At 46.9% G+C, this 14,345-nt stretch overlaps 1 protein-coding gene across 3 annotated transcripts in view; it reads right to left on the bottom strand.

Moving 5' to 3' along the window:
- ITSN1 (intersectin 1) overlaps nucleotides 1-14,345 on the bottom strand; it is a 3,188,156-nt gene that overhangs the window by 94,332 nt on the left and 3,079,479 nt on the right. For all 3 annotated transcript variants that reach the window (XM_069636218.1, XM_069636217.1, XM_069636220.1), the window contains one exon: nucleotides 10,634-10,801. In XM_069636218.1, the coding sequence (XP_069492319.1) occupies nucleotides 10,634-10,801 (168 nt within the window). The remainder of the gene's footprint in view (nucleotides 1-10,633; nucleotides 10,802-14,345) is intronic.

Consider the following 14,345-nt stretch of genomic DNA (forward strand, 5'->3'; position numbering starts at 1 on the left):
TGCCTTTTTCAGCGCACATCCAATATTTTTCTCGCGCACAGACTTCCATTAATCGATGTGCGCTGGTTTCCCTGCGATTTTCGCACTTGCACTGCGATTCGCACATTTTGGCACCTCTGCGCCGGAATATTCGGCGCACATTAATTCCATGAATCGCCCCGTTTGTGTTTGTCAAGATTTGTTTTTTCCACTACTATTCACCAGTGCCCTGTCCAGACTACAAACAACTTAGTGTACAGACATACCTACATGCTTTGCTTCCATGCTCAGGGGTGGCCTTCATTGGCAAGAAAAAAAACAACACAACTACATTTTCATGATTGTCCCTGTAACACTCACCTGGTATCCACGGGGACGTCACTCAGCCTGTTCTGACCTCTTACGACCTTGAACCCTTCCCTGGAGTCTACTCGACTGGAAACTGGGCCTGAAACACAGGATTGGTAGAGTTTAACTCCCTATTGTCTCTGTGTGCTTGAACCCCTTCTTCCCCAGGGTCCAACCCTTCCCTTTGATCCACAGCTCACCTTGTTTTCTTGGAAAGTGTGCTCTCCATCCTGCTTTCAGTGCAGGGGCGCGTTGATTGATGCGGGCTCGTTGCTGCCTAGTTACTTCACTGGTAAGAGTCCGACAGGTAAGTATAATGAGTCTTTTGAACAGTTCTCTAACTTCGTTTCTTTCCTTCCTTAGATGATGGTCGGCCTCCGGGGATGGCGACGTGCTGCTGAGATGAGTAGCGCTGAAGGTGAGTGAGAGCGCGATGCAACCCTTTCGTATTTGTATTGAACTGAGTTATTTTTCTGTGTCTTTTCAGTGCCGCGCCGTTTTCAGCGTAGATGCCGAATGTGAAGAAGAAATGCAGTGAGTAAGCGCGGTATGCAGCGCCTCTAGATGTTTCCACGCTAACCTGGTGTGTCTTTTCCCTCTTGCAGATGGATGAGAAGTTCCGGAGACAGAGTTCCCCCAGAGCGGCTGGGATTCAGGTAAGCGTTTGAAGCTCGTACAGTCTTTAAAAATAAGCGAAGATTTGCTGAATGCTTACTAATGCCTTTTTTCTGTTCTTTTCCCTTTTCCTTAGGAAGCGGCGTGCCGGGATGGGAATGACACCGCCGAAGATGCCCGCAGAACAGAAGAAGCGATGAATGATGGGCAGAAGCGCCGCATGGTAAGGCTGTTCCTAATGGTGTTCTTGTTCTTGCAGGAGCTGAGCGCAGAAGAAAGATGCAGGCCTACTGGAGACCGATCCGAACACGGTGAGTGTCACGCTGCAGGTGCAGAGAACACAAAGCATGTTTCTCAGCCTGGGCGGGGCTTAAATAATCTCTGGGTATCCCAGGTGTCTCTGGGCTGAACCACACCCAAAAGATTAGACTGCACATGCAGTTCTGGGAACCAAAATATGTGGGGGCATCCATCTTGTCCCCATCAATGCACTACAAGTCTAATCTCCAATGTTATCCTACGGGAGTGAGTGAGTCTGGTCCCACAAGCGCCAAGTCTGACTCCAAGTGGGTCTTTGGAGGGATGGAGAGGCCCTTGAGGGCCATGTAGGTGATCATGGCCTGGCTCCAGCCTGACATCTTGGAAGGCTGGGGACATGAGGGGCAGGAATCATGACAGTACTCCCCCCAAGGCCCTTCTCAAGGTGGCTCTTCTGTCTGGTCCTGGTTTGTTTGGATGGTTTTGATGAAATCGTCTAAGCAAGCAAGGTGCATGGATGTACTCACAAGGCTCCCATGTCCTGTCTTGTGGACCATACCCCTTCCAGTCTACTAAGTAGTATAATTTGGATCTGATGTACTTTGAATCCAGGATGTCCTTGACTTCGAATCCTGTCTCCCCAGCGACTACTACTGGCTGCGGTGGCGTTGCTACCCGGGTCCCAGGTTGAACAGGTTTAAGGAGAGACACGTGGAACACAGGATGAATCTGCATGTCTGACGGCAAAGCTAGTCTGACTGCCATAGGATTTATCACGGAGGTGATGGTGAATGGACCCAGGTATCTTGGACGGAAAGTTTGGGTTCCTTTAATGGACACGTGTTAAGACGCCAGCCAGACTTTGTCTCCCACTTGGTAGTTGGGGGCCTTTGTTCAGTGTTGATCAGCAAACTTCTTTTGCCGATTCTTAGCTTGAAGTAGGTGTTCAGCTGCCCTTTTAAAGGTTTGAGAAATGGTTGTGTGCAAGGTTTTGACTGCTGGCATTTCCAGGGTTGTAGGAACGTTCAACTCAGAAGTACGTGGGTGCCTGCCATACATGGTAGAAAAGGGTGTCTGCCCAGTGCTGGTGTATAGGGAATTATTATAAGCATATTCAGCTATCCATAATAGGTCAAACCAGCTTCCTTCAGCTTGGTGTAACATGCAACGCAGATACTGCTTGAGCGTCTGATTTGTCCTCTCAGTTTGACCATCCGTTTGGGGATGGTGACTGGTGGATAGCCGGATGTCGATCTGGGCCATAGAGCAGCATTTTCTTCAGAAGTTAGATACAAAGTGAGTACCTTGGTCTGAGACTAAAACTGAAGGAAACCCATGGAGCCGTACGATGCCTTCAAGAAATACCTTTGCCAGAGTGGAAGCATTTGGGAGCCCCTTCAGAGGAATGAAATGTGCCATTTTTTAAAAATAGGTCCACGACCACAAGAATAGTGTTAAACCCTTGACTTGGTGGTAAGTCAGTAATAAAATCGAGGGACAACGTGTGCCAGGGTGCTGGTGGGATTTCCAATGGTTGTAATAGCCCAGCCGGTTTCTGCTTGGAGACTTGTTTTGAGCACACACTCCACAAGATAGGATGAATTGGATAATGTCTTTAAGCCACGTGGGCCACCAATAATTTCGTTTTACCTTGGCTAGGGTTATTGCAATTCCAGGGTGGCCCTCGATCAAGGAATCATGATAACCGGACATGAATTGTTCTTGTAGTTCTTGGTTTGGTAAGAATAAACGATTCCTGAAGTAGGGCAACTGATCTTTTATCATGTAATGTTCTCCTTGTGCACTCCACGCTTGTAATTGCTCCGGACTCATCAGGTTTTGGATTTCTTCATGTAATTCTTTCTGAGTTATGGTTGCTGTGATTCCTAGGAGCTTGTCACTCGGGATGAATGCTATTGGGTCAGGGGTCTGATACCCTTGCTCTTCCACCCCCATACGGGAAAGGGCATCGGCCTTCCCGTTTTTCACCCCTGGTGGAAATGTAATCACGTAGTCATATTCAGCAAAAAAAAAGAGCCCAACTTAGTTGTCGTGAGGATTGGGCCTTTGCCGTTTTTTTAGTTACTGGAGGTTCCGGTGGTTAGTTATTACGGTGATTGTGTGTCTGGCGCCCAAGAGGTAGTGCAACCATGCCTTAAAGGCTGACTTAATGGCCAGGAGTTCTTTGTCTGTGATAGCGTAATTGAGTTCAGGGGGTGTGAATTTACGCGACCAGAAGGCAACAGGGTGTAACTGGCCCGTTTCAGGGTCCTTTTGTGAGAGGACGGCTCCCATAGCCATGCTTGAGGCGTCCGTTTCCAACAGGTGTGGGAGATCAGGGCGAGGGCCGCGTAAGATTGGGGCAGATGTGAATCTGGCTTTGAGTTCCTGGAAAGCTTCCTCGGCTTCTGTTGTCCACTGGAATGTTTTGTTGCTTTTCCTTAGCAATGACGTGATGGGATGCACGATTTGCGAAAATCCTGGGATGAACCGGCGGTAGAAGTTTGCAAAACCTAGCATACTTTGAACCCTCTTGAATGAATTTGGGGATGGCCAGTTCAGGATAGCATCAACCTTGTGTACATCCATTCGGATTCCATTTGGGCTGAGAATAAAGCCCGGGAATTCCACCTCGGAGACGTGGAATGAGCACTTTTCGAGCTTGGCGTAGAGCTGGTGTTGACAGAGTTTCTCCAATACGGATCGGACGTGTTTAACGTGGTTCTGCTTTGATGGGAAATATACTAGAATATCGTCAATGTACACTAGAGCACAGACATCAATCAATTCCCGTAGGACATCGTTCATGAAGTATTGGAATGCTGCAGGCGCGTTGCAAAGGTCAAAGGGCATTACTTGATATTCGTACAAGCCGTATTTGGTGTGAAAAGCGGTTTTCCATTCGTCCCCCTGTTTTACGCGAACAAGGTGATATGCCCCCCTCAGGTCTAGTTTTGTGTAGATTTGGGCATCTTTGACTTGATCAAGCAATTCAGGGATCAGTGGCAGGGGGTAGCAGTTTTTTACGGTAATCTGGTTCAGTGCGCAATAGTCGATGCACGTTCTCAAGTCCCCCTCTTTTTTTCGGTACAAAGAATAGAGGACTGGCTGCTGGAGACTTCGAGGGACGGATGAACCCGTTGGCCAGGTATTGGTCAAGATAGGCATTCAGGTGCTGGTTATCTGGTTCTGTGAGTGCGTAAATTCGCCCACAAGGGATTTGTGCGCCGGGTATCAGGTCGATTTGGCAATCGTATGGTCTATGCGGTGGCAGGGTATTAGCCTGTTCTTTCTGAAAGACATCTTGAAAGTCCTGGTATTCACTTGGTAGGGTGCCGATTGCCACAGTCGCAAGCGTGGAGGTTCTGGTGTCTATTGGTTGTTTCTCTTGGCAATAACATGTGTGGGCGCAAGTCTCGGGAAAGGCCAATTCTTTTGCTCACCAATCGATTCGAGGATTGTGAGCTACCAACCATGGCATTCCCAAAATCAACCGGAACTGTGGTGCCTTAATGAGGTCGAAAACGATAGATTCTTGGTGTCCATCCTGGCACAGAAGGGTTAAAGCTGCAGTGCATTGGGATACTGGACCGAAAGCTATTTCCGTGCCGTTGACAGTGGTAACAGTGTTGGTGGTTGATTTAGGGCGTAACGGAAGCCCCATCTTTGCCACAAGATCCTGGTCGATGTAATTCCCAACGGCTCCACTGTCAATGTATGCTCTTACTGCGTGCATCCGAGATGGCTGTTGGTGATTGATCAAGACCACAGATAGTGCAAAATGGGAGGTCTGTAGTTCACTTTCTTTGCTCGACAAGTGGACCCCTACACTTGCCGAGCTGGGGAGTTTTCCGATTCCTTGATGGTATCTTCCTTGTCCGTGGCCCCTACCGTCGTCCTCGGTGGCTTCACAGGGCACTCTTTAAGGAAATGACCTGACCTTCCACAGTACAGACATAACTGCTGCTGTCTCCTTTTATCCCTTTCCGCTTTAGTCAAGGAGGATCTGACCCCCGAATTTGCATTGGTTCTCCTGAACCTTCCGTTGTGCGGGCAATATTGTCCTTTGAACGCACATACATAGGGCGAGGGTCCGGTCTGGTTCGATCTGCTCTTCGGTCCTGCAACCTATAATCCTGTTGAACAACAAGGTCAATGAATTCAGAGCAGTCTTTCGGGGGGTTCACTACTTGTGCGAGAACATCCTTGAGCTCCCCCCGCAACCCCTTATGAAATAACGTGGTTCTCTTCTCCACTGGCCATTCTGCTTAAACTACGTGGCTATGTATGTTAATAGGTCTTGATTCCCTTGGTGTAGGGACAGAAGTTCGTTGTCTAATGCCTGCCCATGAGTATGACGGGCGAACAGCTTTTCCATCTCCTGCTGAAAGCCACTGAAGTCATGCAGCAAAGGATCGTCTTGGGCCACAAAGGGTACAGACCAGTCCGCAGCGCTACCACTCACGTAGGATAACACAAAAGCGACCCGTGATTGATCATTCGGAAAGGCCCCTGGTCTACAAAGGAAGTGCAGGCGGCACTGGTTCATGAACGTTGCAAACCTCTTGGGATCCCCCGTAAATCGTTCGGGCGGGGCCAAGGGAACTGCCCCAGGAAGGGTTATCTGAACGGGATTGGCTGATGGTGCTGGCATCGAGGGCACGCTTCCCGGCAATGGTGCATGCCCTGTTTGTGACTGGAGAAGTTGCCGGCTTAAATCATCAGTGCGTTCTTTGGCTACTATCAGCTCTCTCCTCAGGGTGTTGGTCTCCTGCCTGGCTGCATGTACTTCGGAACGTAGCTGCCCCAACATGTGGGCTAACTGGTCAGTTTCTGACGTTTCCATGATGCCCAGGTGGATTTTGATGCGAGGCTTTGTGTTCTGTAACGCTCACCTGGTATCCACGGGGACGTCACTCAGCCTGTTCTGACCTCTTACGACCTCGAACCCTTCCCTGGAGTCTACTCGACTGGAGACTGGGCCTGAAACACAGGATTGGTAGAGTTTAACTCCCTATTGTCTCTGTGTGCTTGAACCCCTTCTTCCCCAGAGTCCAACCCTTCCCTTTGATCCACAGCTCACCTTGTTTTCTTGGAAAGTGTGCTCTCCGTCCTGCTTTCAGTGCAGGGGCGCGTTGATTGATGCGGGCTCGTTGCTGCCTAGTTACTTCACTGGCAAGAGTCCGACAGGTAAGTATAATGAGTCTTTTGAATAGTTCTCTAATTTCGTTCCTTTCCTTCCTTAGATGATGGCCGGCATCCGGGGAAGGCGACGTGCTGCTGAGATGAGTAGCGCTGAAGGTAAGTGAGAGAGCGATGCGACCCTTTCGTATTTGTATTGAACTGAGTTCTTTTTCTGTGTCTTTTAGGTGCCACGCCGTTTTCAGTGTGGATGCCGGTTTTGAAGAAGAAATGCGGTGAGTAAGCGCGGTATGCAGCACATCTAGATGTTTCCATGCTAACCTGGAGTGTTTTTCCCTCTTGCAGATGGATGAGAAGTTCCGGAGACAGAGTTCCCCCAGAGCGGCTGGGATTCAGGTAAGCGTTTGAAGCTCGTACAGTCTTTAAAAATAAGCGAAGATTTGCTGAATGCTTACTAATGCCTTTTTTCTGTTCTTTTCCCTTTTCCTTAGGCAGCGGCGTGCTGGGATGGGAATGACACTGCCGAAGATGCCCGCAGAACAGAGAAGCAATGAATGATGGGCAGAAGCGCAGCAAGGTAAGTCTCTTCCTAACAGTGTTCTTGTTCTTGCATGAGCTGAGCGCAGAAGAAAGATGCAGGCCTACTGGAGACCGATCCGAACACGGGGAGTGTCACGCTGCAGGTGCAGAAAACAAAAAGCATGTTTCTCAGCCTAGGCGTGGCTTAAATAGTCTCTGGGTATCCCAGGTGTCTCTGGGCTGAACCACACCCAAAAGACTAGACTGCACATGCAGTTCTGGGAACCAAAATATGTGGGGGTTTCCATCTTGTCCCCATCAATGCACTACAAGTCCAATCCCCAATGTTATCCTATGGGAGTGAGTGAGTCTGGTGCCACAAGTGCCAAGTCTGACTCCAAGTGGGTCTTTGGAGGGATGGAGAGGCCCTTGAGGGCCATGTAGGTGATCGTGGCCTGGCTCCAGCCTGACATCTTGGAGGGCTGGGGACATGAGGGGCAGGAATCATGACAGTCCCCCCTTCATTACTTTAGCTCCGACAACACTCATTGCCTTGCGGTCTATATCTGTATTCTTGTTTCGACTAAAGAGGCGATGATGATGAATCTTGTTAAGTGCCAAATGTTACTGCTGAGCTATGCCTGAAGTGGTTCCTCTTGTCAATTTTGTGTCTTATTTTATGTTTAAAGTCAGCTACCTCTATCATTTTTTGCTTGCTCCTGTCTCCCCTTGTATACCACCTCTCTGGTTTGTCTTTACGCTGTCACCACCGGTAAATACCAATTAGCGGGAGGTTGTTTGCACCACCCCTCTTGATCTGCAGTACTTGTCGGCCTACCTCCCTTTGTGTCTCCCCGCTCTTTAGATTTCTAGACTTAGCCATGGGCTCTGGGCTATCTACAACAACACTTACAACTGTAGTAGGGATTAATGCCTCTTCATGTTTTCAACGTATAGGGCATTCACCTGTAAATATTTGAAAGTGTGGAATTTTTTGACTCGGGTTCAAAATGAATTTCAGTGGCCCCATAGGACTCATTTCATGCGAATAAATGTGCCCTGGGCTTTGGAACATAGAAAGTGTAAGGTGTCGGATAGTTATTGGTCAGCTTATTTCGCCTGGTACAAAGTATCTACACATAGATTGTGGAACAGTCAGACTAGATCACTGAGGAACTCTAAGGATAAGATAGAGAAAGCATTAGAGCAGTACAAGCATCCCTCCAAGGCCGGCCGGTCAAACTGTAAACACACTCGCAAAACAGGCCTCTACTCAAGTGTCTCTGCAGACACTATTAAAGACTCCCTTTCAGAAGTGCCTACAGCACCACCTGTGGACCTATTAGACAAACTACCATATGCATGCCTCTCCTGAAGGCCCGCACACCGCGTACAGTGCTCTAGGGGAACCCAACACCCCCTACGCCACAACGAGTGGTCATGTCAGTCCAGCCACCTGCCACACTACCTCACCACTCTCCCCTATCTCTCATAACCCTGCTTGCATCCCGGCCCCCCCATCTTCTCCCACTATGACCTCTCCGTCCACTCCTCCCCCTGCCCTGCCTACACTTCTGCTGCCAGTGGCCTCTACCTCCACACCACCCTGGACTCACTCCACACCCCATGGAGCTGCACTGACTTATAGCATATGCGACAACAATTCCCCATGTTACCTGACAACCCTACTGCTTTTATGGAACATTTGAACACAGTGATTGCTTGTTATGATCCCACGATTGGTGACCTTAAACAACTCCTACGGCTGTGCTCAAAGACACTCTATACAAACAAATTATGGAGATACTGCAATGGCCGACACACTGGCAACAGGTGAGGCTATTACTGCTAATATTACTGCTCTTACTGCCCTCATCCAAGAAAAATACACTTTCAAATCTGACTGATCAAAGATTTTTGCTTGCAAGCAAAACCAGTCTGAATCTTCCTCTGACTACCTATCTAGATTGACTGACTGTTTCACTGAATACTCCGGTATTTCAAACGCTGGTGGACAAGCTAAACCTGCATTTGTTTCTCATTTTGTGAATGGTCTCCTTCCTGAAAAAGCCTGCTTCCACCCCTAGCTAACGTGGATTCAAAATGACATAGCCCCCCACTCTGGCCCGTGTCTTACCCACCCCCTACCAAGAGCAGGAAAGGTGCCACATTTGGCTACCACCCAACCTGAGGGTCTACCATTCCAACGATTATGGTGGTATTCCAAATAGCCACGCTGGCAAGATCATGAGAGGACTCCTTCAGATCCGCTGTGAGGAATCCACACACTATGGCACTTACTGACAGAGAGTACTCTGCTTACGATAGGCTGGGTTTTCGCCAAGAAATAAGGCTATTCCATTGCTACTTAGGTTGCATTTGTGCAATTCACTGTTCCAAGGTGTATGTACACCCATTTCTAATGAAGTATCCGATCGAAATGACCTGGAAAATACACCTTTATGTCATGAAAGCCTAACTGTCAACAGCATGTTAAAGGCAGAAACCTAAGCTATTCACATTTCCTGTATTGGAGTGCAGATATCTATTATGTCAAAACTCTCTTTGATGAAGTTTAGCCTGGTCACATGCTGCAACTAACACGTTGATTCCTTAGGATTGGTAACATAAATGTACCAGCATGTAAGCGAAAAAATCCATGTGTCTGTAAATATCTCATCACTGCCATAGCTACCGGTCCAAATAGTCATGTACAAGGATACATTTAGTCAGTACTGCAGCTGGTATAACCCTGGTGACCAGCGAGCCTCACAATAAATGTGGAGGGGTGCCTACAAGACTATCCAGGACCAATTAAGGAAGAAGCAGTCCCATACCACTGGTTTCTTTCTGCAACTCTGTTGCTGGCATTGTCGCCAGCTGTCTGGTTTCCACCAGGTACCATGCCAGACAATGCTCTCAGGGTAGAACCCAAGGCTAAACAGGGAGGTTGGTCACAAGCGCCCAATCCCCAAGAAGACCAACTATGGCAAGCACGTGTATCATGGTGTTACCGGGACACATGTGCATATGTGTGGTCACCAGTACTGAGTTCTGACAGTAACATGTTCATAGTTGGGGGTCCATACATTCCACGTCTATGTTCTTTTAAAGGTTGTGCTACTTTAGCTCTTTTACAAGGGCATCAGCCACAAAACATCAATTCCATGGATTAAAAAAAACTCTACAAGTGCTGGGACATGTTTGGGATGACATTCAGTGACAGGAATAGGAGGGGTGAAAAGGTGCAACAGTCCCACTTTACCATGTAAGGCTTGTGTTATACTTTCTGGAGAACACTCAACAATCTCCATCTCAATCGTAAATCGTAACTGCAAAATCAGGTGGCCTCATAAAGAACTTTCAGATTCAATTTAGCTTTGAACAGGGAGAGAAAAAGATGTAGACCTTTAACTGCAGTGACACATAAAGAAAGAGCAAGAGCCACACTCATAGGCCAATGTAAATTAGAGATCTTAGCCATTCCCATGAATTGCTACTGATCAATCAGAAAAACCAGAATGCAGTTCTTTCTTTCTTCATTTGGGAGCAGAATGTTCACTAAAGCCTAGGAGTACCATCTATTAGGTTTATTATACAAATAAATAAATCTGTCAGGTAAAGTATCCCGTTTCTAATGGGATAAATCCCATAGACTTTGCTAAAATGCATTTTGGAGCAATCTGTCTCATGCTGATTTACATATGAAGCAGCGCAGTGTCAGTGAGTTGGCAGCACTCAAGTTACACGATTATAGGCTGCAAGAGCTTACCTCAGACAAGCCCTCGCACGGAACATGAGTCTGGATCCACTCCAGTCGGTCAGAGTTCTCTTTCTCACGCACCCCTTCGTTCACTTGGGAGCACAGCTCTTCCGCCTTGTCCAACGCATGCTTCAAGTGACTTTGATCTGGGTGGTTTTCAGGGGTGTTCTCTAAAATCTGCAGAGAAGCAAAACAATTCTGCATAACTGTTTTGCTCGTCTTAAACTTACTATCTTTTCACAAATTGAATTAGTCAATTGTTTAAATCCAGCTAACAAAGGACACAACTTTTCATCATTATGTCGGATCCTTTACACAGTCCGGCTTTTGATTCACTAACAGTTGTCAGAGTTTCTTTCTCCAGACTTTTGTGTTTTACTGGAGGAGAAATGTGCATTATGAATTGAAGTTCATGACCAGCACTCGTCTTCAAATTCACAACATTGCATTGCTCAGTTCATTCGTTCAATGGAGAAATAAAATGAACAATAAAGAAATTCTAAGCACATCCAATTACTAACGGCAAAGGAGTTAACAAGTCAAATGTGATAACATGTCTAAATGTTTGAAATGTCCCAAATGCCTTAAGAATCCATTCAGTTATGCTTCTGACGAAATGTTCTAAATTCTCCCTACACAGCATATTAAGTAAGGAATTTAAGACACCAAAAACCAGAAAATGATATCCTTTTTTCCAAATTCCTAAACAACTGGCCCATCATGCCCATAGGTCATATTAGCCCTAGGGTGCGGGTGTAGTTCAGACATCCGGCACCTACTACTCCTGTGCATGGTGAGGCCCATTTCATACCACTGCATGGGTGTGGTGGGGGAATGGAGAGTAGCATATCGCCCCTAATTCCAAGGAGCAATTGAGTGCTTTACAAAAAACATTTATGGTAGCAGGAACATGTCCAACATGGGGGACTACACTTACAACAATATGGTCTGTTGGGTCTGGGAGGCAAAATAGCGTGATTTTCTCGAAATCATAGATTCGGTAAAGTGCAAATCCAGATTAGAAATCAGGTCTCTGTGTCAGAAACAACATTTCCTTCTTGGTACTGCTTCACTATACAGTTATGATTTTTCAGCCATTGTGTTAATATACATGCACTGGACACTAGCCGCCCACTTTTGTGCGTCGTCTTGTATAAAGCCAAAACCACATCATATTTCCTGTTGTACGTTATTTATGTCAGGGGCGCTGTATCTTTTATTTAAGCATTATTGCTGCATTCCGAGGCCTATTTCAGGAGGTAAAATGCCATTGACAACGGCCAACGACATTACCACCTGGTAAGTTCCCGATTGGGGAGCAATACTGCTACTGTGACATTACACCCAATGAGGGTAGAACTGCATTTTCAAAACGAGCAAATACCAAGGTAAAATATTGAAATGTTGGCACAGAAGACGTATACAAGACATTAGCATCTGTGGGAGTGGTGCCAGCCAATGACAAAGCAAGAAACCTGACTTGCATCTGTTACTATAAGGCCAGATTCCATTCCTGCCTCATTCTCACGAACCACCAGGTTGTTTTCTGGCTGGTGCCCAAGGCCCCAAATACCACCCTGGCACAAGGCGCTACAATATAACAAGCAATTAAACATAAAACATAAAACACAGGCAATGAACAAATCACCAGATATAAAACAAATCAGTCAATTAGAATTCTTAGATTAGTGTTAAATTACAGTTTTCCAAGCTTATTGAAACAATTAAAAAAGGATGGCGGATTACTGCTGTCGCAGCCGATGACAATGCAATCTTAGCCATTCATCAAGGACCACTACCTGATATGAATTTTGCGCAAAAGCCTAAAGTCAGTGGTTCTAATACACCTCTCTTCAACTTTAGATCATAACCCTGCCACAACTTTATTCTGCAAGGCTTCTCTCAGTTCAGGTTTTTCCAGTTTACTAACATTCACAATTACCATATTTCTTCGGTCCGCAATCGGACCCTTTAAAAATGGATCCGTGATGTCTGGCATTGAGGACTTTCTAATACGTAGGTCTCTACTCTGTGGGGGAGAAGACAATTGCCCTCATTACAACACCGGCGGTAACCAATGGCGCTATTAGCACCATGGTTGCTGCCGTTATTGTAACGAGTCTGCCAATGGTAAATGGGGAAATACCGCCCCATTCCAAGGTTGGCAGGGCGGTAATTCCCCATTTACCATTGGCCCTTCCCCATTCCCATTTTTGACCCATAGGGCTCAATGGGAATGGGGAAGGCGGTAATTACGGTACCGCAAATTGCGGTACCGTAATTACCTCGAAAGTCCCTTTGCGGGTCCCTACTTTAACGGCTGGTCCAAACCAGCCGTTAAGGTCAGGAGCTGCAAAGGGACCTTGTAATTAGGTGTTAAGGGTTTAACGGCGCCGACACCTTTTACGGCGCCGTTAATCCCTTAACGCCAGGGTCCTAATGAGGGCCAATGTATTCATGGGCTTCCTGGGTTTTGAAGGTTTTGAACAATTTACAGACATCTTTCAAATTGGGGTGGTGGAACCATCCGTCGTAGCAATGTGAAGGACTGAGCCCTGCAATGGTTTATTCATAGGCATTAAATTGGTAGCATACTTCAGGTCAGTTTGGCTACTTGCCTCCGCCGTATTGGCGACTATCTGTATTGTACAGTTATCTGTTTGATACTCTCTGTCCATCCTAACAAGCTGAGAGATTGCCTTATCAAAACAGTCAACCCATATCTGAAAGTCCATAACATTCTCACATTTAAACAGGTCGCAGATAATTCTCTCCTTAACCATCTGCCAGCTATAATTGGCGTTCGTTCCCTTTACACCGAAGTTAGGGTTGGACCAAGCTTCCATAATAACATCATCCATACTTTTGGAAGGGGAGTGCATTGCATCATACATTGCAGAAGTTAGATGGTCAGTTATCCTTGGCTGAAGTTCTAAAATACCCTCTTTAAGCTGACTTGAATGATTTAATTGGGAGATCTCAGGGGGAGCCAATGTTGTCGCTTTCTCTTCCCCATACAGTCTTTTTTTCACAACCTAATGGTCAACTAACTGATAGTTGACAGGGCGTGTCCGTCAATAATTCCCTTTTCTCATATTGTAAACGCTGTCTTCTTTGGGTGCTTCTAGCCAGGATATCCCTCACACAGCGATCACTCAGTGTTAGAGGGACATACGGCTTATCCCGTGGGGGCTGAAATGGAAAACCCACTATAGTGCTCGCATGTTTAGGAACCCCAATGGCCCCAGGGTAAGTGGATTTATCAGGGGTAGAGCACACGGCTACTAGTCTCTGTGTGACTTTATGAATATCTGCTCTAGTGACAGACATTTTGGTGAAGAATAATAAATGTAATCACTTGAACAGGGATCACTATGACCCTCGTTCCCACACACCAGGGAAAAGAAGTTAGGTAGGTGGGACTGATACAAGTACAGATTGGCCCAAGATAGACTGACTTTAGTTGTGGCTAAAACTCAATCACGAGCCACCGCCATGCGCCACTGAAGCACGGACCGCAGCAAATCACTGCCTAAACAGGCTATATGCGCACTTCACACTACCCTGTTCTGGTCTGTATCTTTTACCCCGCACTGTGAAGTGCCAGCAGTCAAGACTCATCAGGATTACTGCTGAGACAGCCTCTCAGCTCTATCACTGGCATCCGCCCAGGACTGGTGTCAAGAATCCCCCTAGCAGCCGCCGCTGGTTGCCGCTCCCA

Source organism: Ambystoma mexicanum, chromosome 7p, assembly GCF_040938575.1.
Source record: "Ambystoma mexicanum isolate Mex_15411 chromosome 7p, UKY_AmexF1_1, whole genome shotgun sequence".
Taxonomy (NCBI): domain Eukaryota; kingdom Metazoa; phylum Chordata; class Amphibia; order Caudata; family Ambystomatidae; genus Ambystoma; species Ambystoma mexicanum.